This window comes from Mastigoproctus giganteus, chromosome 4 (assembly GCF_048544385.1).
Source record: "Mastigoproctus giganteus isolate SK-2022 chromosome 4, ASM4854438v1, whole genome shotgun sequence".
NCBI classification, from domain to species: Eukaryota; Metazoa; Arthropoda; class Arachnida; order Uropygi; family Thelyphonidae; genus Mastigoproctus; species Mastigoproctus giganteus.
In genome coordinates, this window is record NC_143578.1 from 20,959,699 (window position 1) to 20,979,503 (window position 19,805).

The 19,805-nt window shown below is 35.3% G+C and overlaps 1 protein-coding gene across 1 annotated transcript in view; it reads right to left on the minus strand.

The window, feature by feature from the left end:
* The window catches only part of LOC150086451 (large ribosomal subunit protein mL62-like), a 28,685-nt gene extending 9,101 nt beyond the window's left edge, over positions 1-19,584 (minus strand). The window contains exons 1-3 of the mRNA XM_090371390.1: positions 19,394-19,584; positions 15,241-15,286; positions 9,022-9,081 (exon numbers count right to left, since the gene is read on the minus strand). Of these exons, the coding sequence (XP_090227516.1) occupies positions 9,022-9,081; positions 15,241-15,286; positions 19,394-19,507 (220 nt within the window). The 5' untranslated portion in view covers positions 19,508-19,584. The remainder of the gene's footprint in view (positions 1-9,021; positions 9,082-15,240; positions 15,287-19,393) is intronic.
* Between the last annotated feature and the right edge of the window lie 221 nt (positions 19,585-19,805).

A 19,805-nucleotide genomic window follows, 5' to 3' on the forward strand; every position in this document is an offset into this window, starting at 1 on the left:
AACCGCCAACTCTTAAACTACCTAGAAACCTCCCGTCTGATCAACGATCGCCAGTATGGATTCCGTCAGTGTCAATCCACTGGAGATATTCTGGCTTATGTTACCCATTTATGGACTAATTCAATGGAAAGGTTCGGTGAAACACAAGTAGTTGCTCTTGACATCTCAAAGGCTTTTGATCGTGTTTGGCATAAAGGTCTTCTAAACAAGCTTCCATCTTATGGTTTGCCAACTGATTTTAGTAATTGGTTATCCAGTTTTCTCTCTGATAGCTCACTAAGGGTGATGGTAGATGGCTCTCTCTCTTCTAACTTCTCCACTAATACCAGTGTCCCCCAAAGTTCAGTTCTTTCCCCCACTCTTTTCCTCTTGTATATTAATGACCTTTTTCCATTGACTGGAAATCCTATCCATAGTTTTGCCAATGATAGCACATTGCATTCCACTTTCCATTTTGAGAAACCTTGTCCTGCTCAATCAGCTTGAACTTCTCGAAAATCTGCTACCAATTCTTTAAATGCCGAGCTTCAGGTAATTCTCCAGTGCGGCAAAGACAACTTAGTTGATTTCAACCCTTCTAAAACTCAGTCTTGTCTTATATCTCGCAAAAAGGATTCTTCTGCTCCTATCCTTATCTTTGGTGACACTCCGATTTCTAGGCAAAATGATATCTCTCTTTTGGGGATTACCCTGACTCCTAATCTCTCTTGGCACAAGCACATTACAAATATTGCTTCTTCTACATCTAAAAAACTTGGTTTTCTCTTTCGCTCTCGGCGTTACTTTTCTTCCAAACAGCTGCTCACTCTGTATAAATCGCAAATCCGCCCTGCCATGGAATATTGTTCCCACATCTGGGATGGTGCCCCCAAAACCTCTCTCAGGCTTCTTGATTCCATTCAGAAGAGGGCAGTTAGGTTAATTAATGATCCATCTCTAACAGAGTCTCTCCACTCGCTGTCTCATAGACATACTGTTTCTGCTGCATGCCTCTTCTATAGATACTTCCATGGGCACTGTTCTTCTGAATTGGCTTCTATAATTCCCGCTCTCTCTTTCAAAACAGTACGAACACGTACCGCCACCAGCCAACATCCATTTACTGTCCAACTTCAAACTCACAGAACCAACTTTTCATCTTCCTCATTTATTCATTCAACTGCCGTTTTCTGGAACAACTTTCCTTCATACTTATTTCCTGAAAATTACAGTCCACAGAAGTTCAAGTCGAATGTCAACAAATATCTTCTTTCGTCCTCTCAACCTCCAACCCAAGCACGGTACTAAGTACTATAGGTTCTAATACCTCTCGTGTTTGGGGGTTTACATAAAAAAAAAAAAATAAAAAAAAAAATAATATCCAGTACTTCAGCTACAATATATTGTATATGGATAGCCTGTATAACGTGGATGGGAGGAGGGGGTAAATATAATGTAAGCAGTGCGTTGCATTTTATTTTATTTTTCTTAAATTAACTGATTTTTCTTTTTCTATGATTAATAGAAGTGAAAAATAAATATACAAATATAGTTATCTTTTATCAATTAATTACTAAGATTATAACTTTATAGAATAATGAATAAAGCTTTATACTTTTTTATGTTCTCTAAACTTAACCCTTCAGTTTAATTACAACTATAATATTTATTACTCTTCTCCCATATATATATATTTTTTAACTCTTCTCCCATATATATATTTTTTTTAACTCTTCTCCCATATATATATTTTTTTTAACTCTTTTCCCTTTCTAGGTATTTATCTCTTCACAAGCCATGCCACATTCACAAGTCTTACATAATACACATAAAGCATTCATGGACTGTCTAAAGCGAACAATACTGCATTAAAACTGCATTTAATCTATGAATTTCTTTTTCACATACAAAATGTATGGGAAAAATAAATAACTGCTGGATTTTTCTAATTTCAATGAAAGTGGAAATTTACAAATATTTCTAAAAGCCCCAAACATAAAATTTCATAAAAATGCATCTACTGGAAGCTGAGTTGTTACATGCAGAGATATGGATGGACATGGTGAAGACAACAGACACAAGTAGTTCCAGCTTTACAAGTTCCTGGGTTTAAGAGTTCTTTTTTTCTCAAATATCAAGTCTGAACAGAATCAAAAATTGACATTAATTGCAATAAATAAATGCTAAACATTCATAATGCGGCATTTCAAACCACGGAGTTATACAATACATTACTACTGTGCGTGCATTTATTTGCTCAGACAGAAATAAAGAGGGAGGAACAACTCAAAAAATTCCATATTTTAGATGCAATCAAAATAATAAAATGAGCCTGGGACAAAATTACAGTGAAGAACATGAAGTGTATTCGGAATAAACTGTGTCATCATTTTATTGTCAATTTTGAAGGATTTTAGGAACCAGCAGATCATACAAAATGAAACAGAAGTAGTCGTTAATATTGCTAACTAACTGCAGCTTGAGGTTTCTGCAACTACAAAAAAACAACAGAGTTTTTTTTATTTATGTAAACTCTAGAAGAAAGGGGATGAATCAGATTGGTCCACTTGATATCTATGGTTCAACTGTTGATCCTGCTCAGGTAGCTAACAAACTAAATGACTATTTTGCATCGACATTCACACATAAGGGAGAAGAATGCCAGAGGTGTATTAAACTCTGCCAGTAAGCTAGATAATCTTAATCACTGAGAGTAAAGTGGAGGAGAAATTGTTGAAGATAAACATAAGAAAGGCACCTGGGGTGGATGGAATTTTTCCAGTTATATTAAAGGAGGCAACAAAGGAAGTAAGCAAACCCTTAACCATAATTATGAGAGCTTCCTTGGACTCAGGGGAGTACCCATGGACTGGAGATGACCAAATGTGACCCCAAGCCACAAAGGAGAATCAAAGGGAGACACAGGTAATTACAGACTTGTTAGTTTAACTTCTGTTCCAGGGAAATTAATGGTGGCACTGGTTAAAGAAGCATTGCAGGATCATCTAGACAAGACTTCAGTTATAGCTCGGACACAGCATGGGTTTGTTAAGGGGAAGTCTTGTCTGACCAATTTGATTGGATATTATGATGTAGTCACAAAGGAACTGGATGCAAAGAACAATTTTGATATATATTTGGATCTTAGAAAGGCTTTTGATACTGTAGCACATGGAAGACTGCTGCACAAACTGGAGCTGTTAGTTTGTTAGTTATTTGGTTTTTAGGAGCATTAGGAACTAAGGCCATATTGCTCCGGGATATGCGGTGGTCATTCCCTGACCTTTCCGCATCCTCCGTATTTGGTGGTGACGGGCTCGAACCCCGGTCTAATCAAGAAGCGTGTGCTATGCACTGCTGCTCCTTCCCACCTGGCTACACAGGCACCTACACAAACTGGAGCACTGTAGCATTGAAGTTAAATTGCTGCTATGGATAAAGGGATGGTTGAGTGGGAGAAGATAGAGAGTGGTAATCAACGAACACTGCTCTTCGTGGACTAATGTTATTAGTGGAGTCCCTCAGGGTTCAGTGTTGGGTCCATTGTTGTTTTCTGTATTCATCAATGATACTGATGATAGTATATCAGGCTTAATGTCCAAGTTTGCAGACGATACGAAGGTCGGCAGGGTTGTTAATGACAGTACTCTGCTGCAACAGGATTTAGAAAAGTTGAGCAGATGGGATGAGAGGTGGCAACTGAAGTTTAACATTGACAAATGTAAAGTACTGCATATGGGAAGCAGTAACCCCAGAGTAACGTATCAATTGTGTGGTACTACACTGACAGGGGTAGAGAGTGAAAAGGACCTGGGGTAATTGTGCAGGCAGATATGAAGTTATCTGAGCAGTGCAGATGGTCTGCAAGAGTAGCTCATGGTGTCTTGTCAATGATATATGGGAATTTTTCTAGCAGGGATAAGGAGATGATTATCCCTTGTAGAAGGAATGGTCAGGCCACACCTTGAGTACTGTATACAGGTCTGAAGGCCTCATTTCAAGAAGGATGTAGAGCTGCTGGAACAAGTACAGAGAAGGGCAACAAGATTAGTGAACAAAGGGTTGCTCTTACGAAGAAAGGCTTAAGTTTTGCAAATTACAGTGTCTGGAGATTAGGCACCTCCATGCTCAGTGCTGATGAGATTCTTTCTCTTGCTCAGAATAATCACCTGAGGACATAAATTCAAATTGAGGAAAGACAATTGTAGGACAGATGTGTGGAAGTTTGCCTTTAGCCAGCGGGTGTTTGATTGCTGGAACAAACTTCCAAGTGTCGTAGAAGTTGATGAAGTTGATAGCTTAAACAGATTCAAGGCAGAACTAGACAAACATTTGGAGCAAATGGATGGGTGAAATGAGAAGAGTGTGTGTGTGTGTTTTGTTTTTTGGCTGATGCTATATAAGCTTGCTTTCTTGCATCATATGCAAGAAAGCAAGCTTATATATCTTGCTAACGCAAAGTTTTCATTGCTTGCAGAAACATCCACTGCATGAGATCCATGGAATCAGAAGATTTTGCTGGAGATAAGCTGGACTCATGCACCATCAATCATATGGATAATTCTAGATGTCATGTGCTATCCTACACATGCAAAACTGGGTTAAAATTATTTAAAGAATTTGAATTTGAAGAACAGCTGATAGGTCGACGTGGATTAAAAATGGGTGAAAAAAAAGCACAATTTGTCTACATCATGGAGCTTTGCTTTTGACAAAATTTGAATTTTTGCAGCATTCATGTTGCAATCCTTTCCAGAAGAAAAATTATATGGTGAAAAAAAAAATTTTACAACAAATTCATTTGTCAATGGCAGACTACCTGAAAGACCTAACACTGGTAGACATAAAACCAGGCCCGAAGCTGTGCCCATCATGCCAAAAAGAGTCTAACAGCTGAAAAGCAGCAACAGGAACATCAACTTCATCTGGATCAGACCATGATGACAAAATGCATTACTGAAAGTTTGAACAGAAGTTTGATGGCTAGTGGTATTTCTCCTCTGAAATTCCAGCGAATGGCTAAGAGAGACTCACAAGGCTATGCCAAAAGGAAGGCAAGTCAAGTACAAAATGCAATTGCCAGTAACATTGCATCTACTGGTGTCTTGGATCCAAATGACATCATGCAGCCAAGTGCAAGTCATCAGTGTGGAAATTGCTTAGATTACAATGAGCTGGTGAAAGAATTGAAAGAAAAGTTGATGGTATTAAGTCATTCAGGAATACTTCAAATATTAACACTAGCTCCAGTTAGTAGTCCATAAAGAAAACAATGGAAGAGTTTAGTGTCTCAGAAAGAATGGTCAAGAAAGCTAGAAAACTTAAAGCAGAAGAAGCAATCATGGCCATACCTGGAAAAAAGCTTTCTGAACAAGTAAAGCAAGAGGTGATGGAATTTTTTGAAGACAATGAATTTAGTCTAATATGCCCTGGAAAGAAATATTACTTTCCATTAGAAATGCAGATGCAATAAAAATGCAAATGCGACTACTACTCAGCAACTTGAAGGAAATGTTTATAACTTATCGAGATAGAAATCGATCTGACATTGGATTTTCTAAATTTTGTGAACTTCGACCCAAGTGTGTCACAGTTGGTGCACCAGGAACATATCCTGTATGTGTATGCACAATCCATCAAAATGTCAAATTAATGCTAGCAGAAAGTCCTGTTGAATATGATTACAAGGTTCTCACTGGTAAAACAGTCTGTGATTGGGAGTCAAAAGATTGTATGCTTCATCAGTGTGAAAAATGTCCAGGAATAGATGAATTAAAAAAGTTTCTAGAGAATATTTTTAAAAACAATGAACCAGAAAATATTATTGAATTCAAGCAATGGATACACATTGACAGAGATACAATGGACACAAAGCAATTAACAACAGAAGATTTTATTGAAGAGTTGAGTACAAAGATATTTAACCTTATATTATTATGTGGAATATTATGCAAATATTATTAATAACATTTAATAATAATTAATAATTAATATTTATTAATAAATATAATTAAATATCATGCAAAAATTATAATAGCAAATATTATGTGGAAAATATAAAATGTTTAAGGCCATTTTTTAGGCCTTAAGTAGCAAGACACAAAACTAAAAAACCATGATTCTTGTTGCTTAAAACCTGCTCTTTCCAATGATGGAAAAAACGAGAGAATTGAAGGTGTCCCACATTAAGATATTTTCCCCTAATGAAAGGTCAAATTTTGACTCTATCTTTGAAGGAAAATATCTCAGCCAGCAAACAAGTATAAGAGCTCATATTTAGTTAGGCTGAATTCATGCAGATGTTAAATGGAATGCCCACAGAAGAAGGTACCAAAGGTTTTTATTTCAAGTTAAAGATTTTTATTTAAATTTAAGCAAGACTTTCAAAAGTCTTGCTTAAATTTGTCGTGACAAATTTTTGGTGCCAGTTTTAGACCGCATTGTAAAAAAATGTGAAGGTTTTCGAGCCTAGACACCAAAAAATTTTGCATTCTCTGCCAAAAGTTAACTAGGTATACCAAGTTTCAAAGCACTACCTCTCAATGTTGTGCAACAGTAACACTTAAAAGTTTGAAAATTTTTTGTGATTTGCTCCGGGTAACACAAGTGACCTCCACAAAAAAGATGCTGGTGCGTCAAGCATACTATATTTTGAACTTAATTTTTGCACAGCTTCTTTGGAAACCTGTTTAAACATCCACACCAAGTTTCAACAAAATTGAAGATGGTCGAGCAGGGACCATCTTCAAAATTAGACCACTTGACATGGAATCACCCAACTTTTTGATTTTAAAGACTATGTTTTCATTTCTTTGGATAGATAAATCTTTGTTTTTGGATAGATAAATCTTTGTTTAAGCATAAACTATTGTTTTGTTGACTTTTATTTAACATTACTATGGTTAAATTTCATTGTTGAGAACTCAAACCCTGTTTTTAACATTACATCTATGGGGGAAAAATTTCCACTTTACAAGTTTTCGCTTTACGTGCTCACATTCAGAACAAATTAACTCGTAAAGTCTGGAACTACCTGTATATGTCTAAAAATATACCTAAAAAGGAGAAAAATTCCAAATTGACTTCAAACATACACATTATCTAAATTTTAGTCTCAAGATAATGCTAAAAATGCCAGAGAAGGGCAACAAGATTAGTGAATGGAACAATGGGGTGCTCTTACGAAGAAAGGCTTAAGTTTTGCAAATTACAGTGTCTGGAGACTAGGCACCAGCGAGGTGATCTGATAGAGGTGTATAAGGCCTTGAATGGTTTGGGAAGAATGAGCAAGAGGAAGAATCCCTGATGGGATTCTTCCTCTCGCTCAGAATAATCACCTGAGAGGGCATAAGTTCAAATTGAGGAAGGACAGATGTACGATAGACGTGCGGAAATTTGCCTTTAGCCAGCGGGTGGTTGGTTGGTGGAACAGACTTCCATCCCTTGTCGTGGAAGTTGATAGCCTAAATAAGTTTAAGGCTCAGCTGGACAGGTATTTTGAACGAACAGAGGGGTGAAGTGGAAGTGGTTTTTTTTTTTTTTTTTGGCTGATGCTGCATAAGCTTGCTTTCTTGCATCAAATGCCTCTACTAATGCTAATGCTAAAGTAACATCCTTGAACAATAATTCATCAAAGTAAATACCACATGTTAGCACTTTACATAACTCCAATCATGACTGGCACTCACTCTCTTCTTCCACAGAGCCTATTTCTCATAAACATTTTCAGGCCTGGTTTGTTTGGCCTTATAACAATACCTAATGGGTAAGCTATGTGGATTTCTTTTGCTCCTTTTGGCCAGTGTAATGTTGAAAATCTGCTGATCCTTTCATTAGAAGGATAAGAAAAAAGAAGAGGGGATTTGATTGAAGTATTTAAGGTTATGAAAGCTTTTCTCCTTAAGCTCTTATCTTTTACTTAAGATTTCATTTTCCAAAAAATGTATTGAAACTGTTTGAAATAAGAATACAGCAAATCATGACTGGCTACATCAGAATACTGAACTAACTTTTTTATCAGCAGATCTGCTTTCGCATTCCTTGCTTAAAACTTCAGTCCATCCTATGCTAACAGCAGTGCTAATAGATGCATGTAACTGTCTGCTACTACCAATTATTAATAGTTTCCAAACCAAACAAACTTCGATGATACTGGAATTAAAGGTTTTTTTAGTTTTAATGCTCAAATGGCATTGCATATTGATTTTAAGGGCTAAATGGCCAAATCATGGATCAGGTTCTGTTTTTTTCTGGTCCTTAATTCAGAATTACCATTATCCAAAATAAGTCACTCCTTCCTTTTTCGGAGTTGAAGTGTGATCAAGATGATCAGAATCAAACAAACAGCCAAAAAAAAAAAAAAGTCTAAGACCTGGCAGGGTTCATAATTAAGCAATCTTCTACTCAGGTCCCATTGTATTAATTATTATAAACATTTCTTTAGAATGCAATACACATCTCATTTCACTGCATGAAACACACAATGTTTCATACAGTGAGGATGTAAACTAGTATAGGCATGGGTCCCGTCTCCCATTTGCATGAACAGAAAAAATCCAACTGGGCACAGCTACCCTACTACATTCCATATACTTAAATCCATCCACACTACTTCTCTCTCCAAACAATGTAATGAACAAGACAGAAATTTTAACATATTGCGAAACCCTCTAAGCTTATATGGTCATCCCAGAATATAAACAAGAAATTTATATATGTTATGTGTTGCAGAGTAAGTTTTACAATTAAAACTTTGTGATAAAATAATGAACATAATGAACAGAAAATGTTATGTAAATAATGTGTAATTTGAATTTTTCCATATTTAGCCTGATTTTTTCCTGTATTTTTGTAAAGTTTAATTTATAAGTAAACAAATTAAATTAAAGAGAAAATTTCTGAGCATCATCCAAAACCAGAAATTTGACTTAAATTCACAACGTTCAGAGCTCTATAACTGTACATTACCATGAACCTAAGGCCAGTTCAATGATATGGAAGGAGGAAACTGGAATTTAGAAATTAACCAGTTATCATTCTTACTTTTATTAACATGCTGTCCTCCTGGTGCACCGCTTCGGGAGTACTTGATTTTCAGTTCCCCTGTGAAGTAGAAAAAATGCATCTATTAAATGTTATATTAACAGCATCAAATTCATTGTTATTGTTATTATTTATTCACTGAAAATTGCATTTTCACCCTGGAACAAAAGTGGTAGTATGTATTAGTATGCTAAAAGGTTGAACTACAAAATTTTGAACTGGAGGATGTGCGACCATTCCATCTGAATAAATAAAACAGAAGTAATTAGTATATTTGTTAAACTATTTTGTTGGCAACATGTGTAAAATATAGCGAGAATGAAATTTAAAAATATATAAACTTCATTCTTGGATGTAGTTGGCAAACATTTGTTAAGAAAATTATCTATACATATTTATAAAAAAAACTTGGCTATAACAAAAGATTATTTACATTCACGTGGCAATACCTAAGGGCAATTTGAAAAAATTTCAATAGTTACCCAAATAATGTAATGTCATAAGAGGAGATGCCAAGACAGGTACTATATACATATGATGTATTTGTTGTTCACCAGAATGTCAATGGCTAACAGTTAATATCACACAGATCCACCCACCTTTTTTTTTTTTTTTTTTTTTTTTTGTTAAATAGATAAATGTTTTTCATGATTAATTTCAGTATTTCTATTGAATTAGTGATGTTTAATTAATCAATTAATTTCAATTAACTGAAATTAAAATTTAAGATAATTCCAAATAATTAATTTTAATTAATAAATTGATTGATTAACTTCAATTATTAATCAGTAAGCAATGTTTAGCATTTACCTGTTAAAATATTTTAACAGGCAATGATAGGAGGGAATTTGAGGCAGGAACACTGTCAATCAAATTTAACCTGAAGACAATGAGTCTCATGATTTCTCAGCACGACCTGTTAAGAAAACAAATGGTTGTTTTAGAGATGGGGTACTCTTGAATAGAAGTGCAAGAATATCTGCTTATGCTTTTGTGACTATCAACCATTCTGATATTTCTGAAACAAAGTTACCTTGATAATTTTCCTAGTTCATCTTGCAATCTGGAATCTAAAAGTTCAGTTTCAATTTTTAATAAATTCAAGGCTCTAACAAGACTATTTAATTCTGATAATGAAATCGGACATCAATGATGTAGGTGGCTGAAAGTCCGGATACAAAGAGAGTCTCGGGTACAAGATCATAAGTGCCAGGACATGGAATTTCAATCTCGTGGGAATGATAAATTTTTACCGTCTTTTTCATTAATTAACATATTTAAATTGTGTTTTACAAATAGTTTACATAGTCTTCACGTTAGCTTATTTTTAAATTTAGCTAGTGATTTTGTAAGTTACAGTTTACTATTCGTATTGCTATTGTATTGGTGTTTGGCCACAAATATCGTAGCATGTAACGAGTAGTATAGTGGAATAGTAGGGTTTCAATTGTGTTAATAAGTAGCTCAAAGATTCTAATCTTGTTTGGCATATATCTTTTTTGTGTTTAGCTAAGGAATTTTACTTTCTAGTAAAGATATAGCTAATTTAACACTGTGATCGTAATGGTAGAGCGTAACATATATTTTGAACTTGATAGCATAAAGTATAACGTAAAACTTGATAGCATAAAGTATAACGTAAAACTTGATAGCGTAATAGATATCACTCTATTACCTTAGCATAGTGAATCTATTAGCTTAGTGTAGTATTGTCAATTAAATTTATTTTATTAATTTTCATTGTTAATCAATTAAATTTATTTTATTAATTTTCATTGTTAATCAATTAAATTGTATTTAAACGGAAATCATGCCCCAAACTAGAGCAGGAAAGCAACAGGCACAAACAGGCAGGAGTGCTGTAGCTCAATCAATAACGAAGGGGGTGATTCTCCAACATATTAAACCCTAACAATGTGCAACTTGTGAAATGTTTGCAGACCTTTCCAGAACAGGAGAAGATCCAGCCAAGGGGATGTCTTTTTGTGTGAGCTTGGTGAAGGGAGTGTAAAGAAATTAGGCAAAAACTCAGCATTCTGGGTGGTTATGAGAGCTTAAAATGTAGGTATACGCCCTTGAAAGAATTAAAAGATCTCAGCTGTCCAACTTAATGCCAAAGCTCACACTTCTGTATCAGACAACACAGCAGCAATCTCCAAGACAGAATGCACTGGTCCCACAGAAGGTGGTTATTGTCAGTGACTCTATTGTTATGAAAATGGGAAATATGTTGCGCAAGAAGGATAAGTGGAATAGAAACAGGGTATGTCTGCTAGGGGCAAAATCAGATTATGTTGTAGGGCAAATATCATCTTTTAAGGACACAAAAGGTGATACTGTTGTACACAGCACTAATGATATTAGGAGTAAGAGATCTGAGAACTTAATAAGTACAGGGAAATCTGAGAACTTAATAAATACTGCTGAAAGATATAAAGCACAAAACTGCACTTTATTACTTTACCAATTTACTTTATTACTTTGAGTTTTAATTAATAAAGGCCTATACAGCCATATAATAGTGCCACCGCTGGAGAAAGACTTGGTGACCTACTCCAGTATTTTTAACCAAGAAAACTTTATGAACGAGCTAAGACGTCAATAATGCTAGGAACGGTCGGTGGAACAAGGAGAAGCAGTCGGCAAAGAACACGCTGGCTCGACACCATCATGAGCATGAAAGACTTGGAAGAAGCTGCTGAAGACCAGACGGCATGGAGGCAGCTCGCCCATAAAGTCTCCGAAAGTTGAATGAATGAAAACAACACAAACAACAACTTTTACCAATTAACAAAATTAAATGATACATGAAAACTGGAAGAATATTTTCCACAGGTTAGCAAAATAAAAATAAATTTACACTTACACACATGGCTTAGTTAATACTGTAATATGTACATACCAACTAATGACATTTCTGTGCACTGACTTTTTTTTTTTGTTGTAAAATTTAAAACAAAAAAGATAAGCAATCAATAACAAAGAACCTGGCATGCACAAATCGCAACTAACACAAGTGAGATAGGGAGTAACAAGTTTACAAACCTTAAAAAATAGGAATGAAGAGAAGATTCTGAAAATTTATTTACGTTTTTTTATTTGATTGAAGATTTCATGGAAGGGGAAAAACACATTTTTTCCATAAAGTAAAAACCCACAGAATTTTAGCCATTGGTATTATCGCAAATGCAATAAGATCGAGTTTACTACCTGTTTATAATAGATTGCACTAACAGAAAAGTCCAATAAACCAGAACTGCTAATTGTTTTTATTGTAGTGACCTCCAGAAATGTGTTTTAGAAAAATATCGCAAAGGCATTCAAACTGATTCTTATAACAGAACATACGATAACGATGACAGCGTAGTGCATTTTAATAATATGAATTGATTTTTTGAAATTTGATTCTATAAAGCGACTAATTCTACTAACCAGTGATAGTATTAATCACCACCTACTTATTTCACTTTACGATGGGCTTATGATTGTCTCCAACTAGACCATATGTTCCTTCATCTCAGCAGCATTTGCAAACGTGTTGGCCGAGTGTTTTGTTTTACATCCTTTAGGTTGAAGTGATTTTTTTGTTAGTTAGTTAGTTATTTGGTTTTTAGGAGCATTAGCAACTAAGGCCATATTGCTCCGGGATATGCGGTGGTCATTCCCTGACGTTTCCGCATCCTCCGTATTTGGTGGTGATGGGCTCGAACCCCGGTCTAATCAAGAAGCGTGTGCTATGCACTGCTGCTCCTTCCCACCTGGCTACGGAGGTGCCTGATTTTTTTGTGTTGCGCTTTAATCAATATATTAGTTTTAATTAATATGTACAATTTCCATTATAAAATCACCTTTTAGAGAGATAAATAGCTCAGTTATATAGTGAAAATTTCAACTTCCAAGGTCTTGGAACAAATTACCAAAAACAATGTGTTAATGGGTTCACATCACAATATTTTCATGATATGATGGTATCTCTGGAACGGATTAATATCGTAAAGCAGGGGTCCACTGTAGTTGTTCCATGATGACCCACAGCAGGGCCTGAAGTCACAGACACCTTGCTTTCCAGGCTGCTGCATGTATCAATAGTAGCAGTTTTAGAATCGCTTTTGCTTCTGCCTGCTCAAGTTAAGCTATTAGCCTGTGTATTCCCCCCCCCCCCCAAGCTAGCAGTTTTCCAATTCCCTTATCACTACCACTTCTATTCAAGTGTAGGTGGATGGAATCTATATATATGAAACACTTAGGTATGTTGCCCAAATTTTCCAACTGCTAATTGTTGCCAACACCCATTCGTGCAGTTTGCCTCGCATGACCATCATACCGGGCATTCTTTATTAATTTTTGTACTAACATTTTTCGACTGAAGGAAGGCAACCTATGCCTGAAAGCTATCAATGTATGTTTATTTCAACTGTTTATTTTATCTGTCTTCAATTTTAATAAACTGTTCTAAGTTTTAAGAAGTGTAAAAATGGCTGAACAGCGTGTAAGAACTTTGAGAAAATGTAAGAGAAATGCTAATGAAACAGAGGAGAGAACTAATACACTAAAACGAGACTCTACGACTACGAAGACAGACAGAAAACACTATTTGATAAGTCCTATGGGCAGACCTGTAGGATTAATCAAATAGAAGTACCAGATATGAATAATCAACAAGCTGTAATTAATATGGAAGAGCATGATATAGGAAATATGGTTACAACTGTGAATATTGCAATGCAAGATATTGGGGACGTGAGTTAAACACATTGAATAAATACACCAAATGCTGTCATGATGGAAAGGTTTCACTTGACACACTGTCTGAGACACCTACTCAACTACAAGAGCTGCTTACAGGGGGATACACATGAAGCAAATAACTACAGAAAACATATATGAGAGTACAACTCAGCAATGGTGTTCACATCAATGCGCTCAGAGCCGCCTGGAAATGGTTATTTGAAATCATACTGTTTTAGAATGCATGGCCAAATTCACCATTTGGTCTCACCGCTATATCCAAACGAGGCAAATAAGCCAGGATATGGACAACTTTACATTTTCGACTCTGCTGAAGCAACAACAAAAAGGCTTGAATCAAACCAAGGGTGTACAGCAAGTAATACAATTGGACAAGGTGCTGCGACAGGTTAACCCATTTGCTGAGTCATATAAACAAATGCATCAGGCAAAAAAAACCAGGCAAATCCAACAATGAATGTGCATGGCATTTATAGAAGACCCAGACTTAGATAAGAGACTATATAATGCACTTACATCCAAAACGGAGGTTGCTGCAATATTTGCTGGAGAAGACGGGGAAATAGAGACATGGGCATATATCGCACAGGTGACTGCTATAGAATTATATCACCACTAAACAAGAATGGTGAAGGATCTAGAATAAACAATTTACGCCATAATCAGAAAAATGGCATATGTTACACCGATCCAATTATATTAAGGGAGGCAGCAAAGCAGGTAAGCAAACACTCAGGGGAGTGTCCCTATGGACTGGAGATGTGCAAATGTATCTCAATTCATAAAGAGTGATCAAAAGACGATGTGAGTAATTACAGACCTGTTAGCTTAACATCTGTTCCAAGGGAAAATTACTGAATCGTTGGTTAAAGAAGTAATGTATGTCTTTAATTGCACTACACTAAAGGAGCTGATGTGCCAAAACAATGTGAACAAGTACTAAGTATCAATGATATATTTTATTGTATGGTAGAATTCAATTCTATGATTCAGTTTTTTGCACAGAGTGCAATTTATTTTTTCAAATTTTTTTTCAAGTTAAAAGGGAGTAAAATCACAATAAATTAAATAATTTTTTAAAAAATGAAATGACTTGTAAAGACTATATTATGTTAGTGTGTGTAGAAACATTTCATATAGCATTAGTTGAGGCATATGATGCAAGAAAGCAAGGCGCCTCCGTAGCCAGGTGGGGAAGAGCAGCAGTGCGTAGCACACGCTTCTTGATTAGACCAGGGTTCGAGCCTGTGACCACCAAATACGGAGGATGCAGAAAGGTCAGGGAATGACCACCGCATATCCCCGGAGCAATATGGCCTTCGTTGCTAATGCTCCTAAAAACCAAATAACAAACAAACAACAGCAAGAAAGCAAGCTTATAGAGCATCAGCCAAAAAAAGAAAAAAAATTTAAATGATGAATGAATCATTTTCTATTCTTGTATTTTCATATAAAATACAAAGAACTTACCAATTGGTACCTTTCCAGAAAATGTATCTTCTGCTTCCTTCGATACCTACAAACAAGTAACAAGACAGCTTTCCTTAAATTTTATAAATATAACAATAAAACTAGTGTATCTGTATTGTTTAAAGAATTTATTAACAGGTGGGAAGGAGAGAACATTACTATGTGCATTTTAAATAATTTTACTACTCCTACTTAAAAAAAAAATACTGTATATAAATATAAACACCACTCACAATTATAAAATTGGTTATTAGCTACATTTCCGAATTCTGTGCCAAATCTCATCAGTGGGCTGAAAGCTGAAAAAACAACACAATAATTCTTCGGTCCATCATGCAAAAATAAATTAAAATTATTTAAAACTCATATGGTAAAGTGTATTCCTCAAATGCATACCTATGTTTGTATTTCTTTAATAAGTAACAAAAAATAAATTGTATTTATTTAAAATTAACATGTTAAATAAAATATATTCCCCTCACACACATACACTACTATTTTTTTTTGCTCTGACTTTCACCATTCTATTCAAGCTGGAGCAATTGTTGATACTTTCCAAAGGCAACCTTTTGTCATAATTTCTCTATTAATAATTCAAGTTATTTCTACTGAACACAACAAAAATGTTCTACAAAGTTAGCAATATATTGTAATGATTTCATGAGACCAAGGCTATAAAAGAGCAGGATATGAGAAATATGAAAACAATGGCCTGCCCAGATTTAAAGGTAAAGGGTGTTTCCTCACACACCTATATTAATAACGTTATATGGACACAAAGAATGTTTAGTTAATTATATAGTATATACATAATTGACTGTTAACTATTATAGTAATTATACAGAGACTATGTATTTATACTATATAGTATTTTTCATGATATTAAGATGTTATACAAGATACATCCAAAAAGGTTCTCAGAAATATATCATAATAAAACCCAGAGATGACAGAGGAATAGTGGGAGAAGACAGAGAGTGGTAATCAATGGACAATGAGCTTCGTGGACTAATGTTATTAGTGGAGTGCCCCACGGTTCAGTGTTGGGGTCCATTGTTCCTTTCTTATTGTATTTATTAATGATATTAATGAAAGTATACAGGCTTAATGTCCAAGTTTGCAGACAATACGAAGATTGGCAGGGTTGTTAATGACAGTACGCTACTGCAACAGGATCTAGAGAAATTGGGCAGATGGGCTGAGAGGTGCCAACTGAAGTTTAACATTGACAAATGCAAAGTACTGCATATGGCTAGCAGTAACCCCAGAGTAACATATCAACTGTGTCGAACTACACTCAGCATAGTGAAGAATGAAAAAGACCCGGGAATAATTGTGCAGTCAGATATGAAGTTTTCTGAGCAGGGCAGACAGTCTGCAAGAGTAGCTCATGGTGTCTTGTCAATGATACACAGGAATTTTTCTAACAGGGATAAGGAGGTGATTATCCCTTTGTATAAGGCAATGGTCAGGCCACACCTTGAGTATTGCGTACAGGTCTGGAGGTCTCGTTTTAGGAAGGATGTAGAGCTGCTGGAAGAGTACAGAGAAGGGCAATGAGATTGGCGAGGGGAACAAAGGGTTGCTCTTACCAGGAAAGACTTAAGTTCTGCAAATTGCAGTGTCTGGAGACTAAGCACATGTGAGGTGATCTGATTGAGGTGTATAAGGCCTTGAATAGTTAACAAGCTGAATGCTGATGGGATTCTTCCTCTTGCCCAGATTAATCACCTGAGGGGATATAAATTCAAATTGAGGAAAGACAGTTGCAGAATAGATGTGTGAAAATTTGCCTTTAGCCAGTGGGTGGTGGATTGCGGGAACAAACTTACATCTGTCATTGTGGAAGTTGACAGCTTAAATAAATTCAAGGCAGAACTAGACAAACATTTGGAGTGAATGAATGCATGGGTGAAATGGAAAGGGTTTTTTTTTTTTTTTTTTTTTTTTTGGCTGATGCTGTATAAGCTTGCTTTCTTGCATTATATGCCTCTACCAATTCTAATGCTAATAAACAAAAGCCTGTCATATTCATATTTTATATACTTATCTAGAAGCAGTATGCAAATTTAGAAGTTGCTGGCAGTTGGTGACATATCACATTCTCAATTTTGTGCATGCCGACATCAAATTTTGTGTGCTATTAAATGTTTTGGATCTGAAAGGCAACCAAGCAAGTGTATGACAAAATGAAAGCTTTCAGCATCAATGGGAAAAGGGGTGGGTAGGGAGAAGGGACACTGAGATATTAAAATTAAAATGAATAAGCTGAACAGGAGGCTGACAGGACTTTTCCCATGAGTCTCTTGATGTTCCTGATTGCTGCAACAAAAACACTACAGATGGCAGCACAAAATGACCTGTACTGTTTCTGACTTTATAACTGAGTGGCTATTTTATTAGTTACACCAACTTACTAGCAAGTAGGTCTCTCCTCCCTTTAGCCTTTAAAATAGCCTGAATTCATTGTTGCATGGTCATTGAGAATGCCACAGGGATGCTGGTCAATTTGCTTCCTACAGTTGTTGTAAATTAGATGGTCATGGATCTTCATTGAGACCATGACCATCTGATTTACCCATAGGCACTCAATTGGATTCAGATATGATGACTATTGCAGTGGCCAATTCATGCTCATGTCATTAGAACCAGTTCTGTACAAAGTTCTTGTGCCAGTTTTGGCATTGTGACATAGCATGTCATCGTGTTGGAAGAACCCATTTAAGAAATTCAATGTCTTGTAAATCCTAGTACATTCTTGTAATTCCTAGAAAATACTGTATAACCAATTAGAGAATACTGGTGTAAAAAGTTACATAGGAGGATTCAATTTCATTTACAAATAAAAAATAAAACAGAAATTTTTTTAAAAAAGTAGCACCTATCAGTTGCCACGTTATCAACAGAAGGTTAAATCAATGTACCTTTGCACCACTTAGAAAAGATTAGATTGATTCTGATCAGGAAAAGAGGAACTTTTGTGGGCCTTTCTCACAACACACCACACCACAACAACATTAGCCAGTTTTGGACAAATGCTACATTTTTTTTTTTTTTTTTCGTTAGTTGTTGCCGCATCGGCTTCCGTAGCCATAATGCACCTCCCAATGTTTTTACATTTCACACTGATCCAGCCCGAGGCGGGATTCGAAACCGCAACCTTTGGGTTGCCAAGCAGGCACTTTACCCACCTGGCTAGCCCGGTCGGCTCAAATGTTACATGTTTTTTTTTCCAAAACCATTACTTATCAAATTACTATTTTTTATAGCATGGTAACTAAGGCCATGAGCTTTCAGTACATGTTATTATCAATGTGCAACATTTGTGGGATTAAAAACAATTTCTGGGAAAAAGTCAAGTTGATGCTAGCCCAGAACCAACTAACTTGGCCATTATCTGAAGGAAAAAGAAAACAACAGGAGTTCTTCCAATCTGGATAGGAATCATATGTGTAAGGACAGAAATTATACAAGGGCTTTTCATCTCTGCAAGCTAACCATTAAATACATTCATTTTACAGATATGACCATAAATATATCTATAATCAAAAACAAAATTTTCCCTGGGTATGCATAGGGAGAAATGCACATTAGAAATGGGAATTTTACTTTCTCTGCTTTCTATTTCAGCAAAAGTAAAAACATGTTTATTCAATTGTTTTCTTTTTTTTTTTTTTTGTCTTTCTTGCAGTAGCCAAACATAGTAGTGCCTGCAGGAACCACAACCTCAGATAACTAAATCTGTGGTAGGACCTACCATATTGCTTGATCCACCACTACAAGGTAATCAGAAAAGGCAGTATTTGTAATTACATTAAAGCTGGTATATTATGCAGTTTCATGAAGTTCAATTTTATTTTTTTTTTATTTATTTATTTATTTTTATTTTTTAGTCATTCCTCAAATATTTACATTGCAGGCTTATAGAAATATTGTTAATGATCTCTTGGGAGAAATTATAAAATTATTATATTACTATAATATATTAATTAATAATATATTACATTAATATATTATTATTTTATATTTTTTTGGGAGTGCAGGTATCTCTTATCAAAATTATTATCTTGTAGTTTGTTTTTATAGTTAACCACCTCTGTTCAATGTTTGTATGCATCGTCCTATGCATACAAACTTTGCAAAATTGGCTTACCTGAGAAATGTTGTCAATACACTGCTTACTGTACGGTTTATTTAATCTGAATGACCTTTCCGATATTAATAAAGACTGAAAAAATCTTCCTACATTTTTAACAAGCATAGTCATTAAGCCACATGTGAACAGAAATAACAAATCATGATCACGACTGTCTTAAATTATCATACATTCATTTCAAAATCCACACATTTTAACTATTTCTCAAATTATGGTCCGAGAACCCCTGGGTCACAGAGTATTAACATATCTTACTTCTCTGTGCCCTGGGTATACCTAGAGAAACACCGGGAATCCTTGAATTATATAATGAATTCTTATAAACTGGACTTATTTTCTATTTATTTATTTATCCCATTTTATATTTTTTATTTATATATTATCATTTAATTTTTTTTTCTGCTCAACG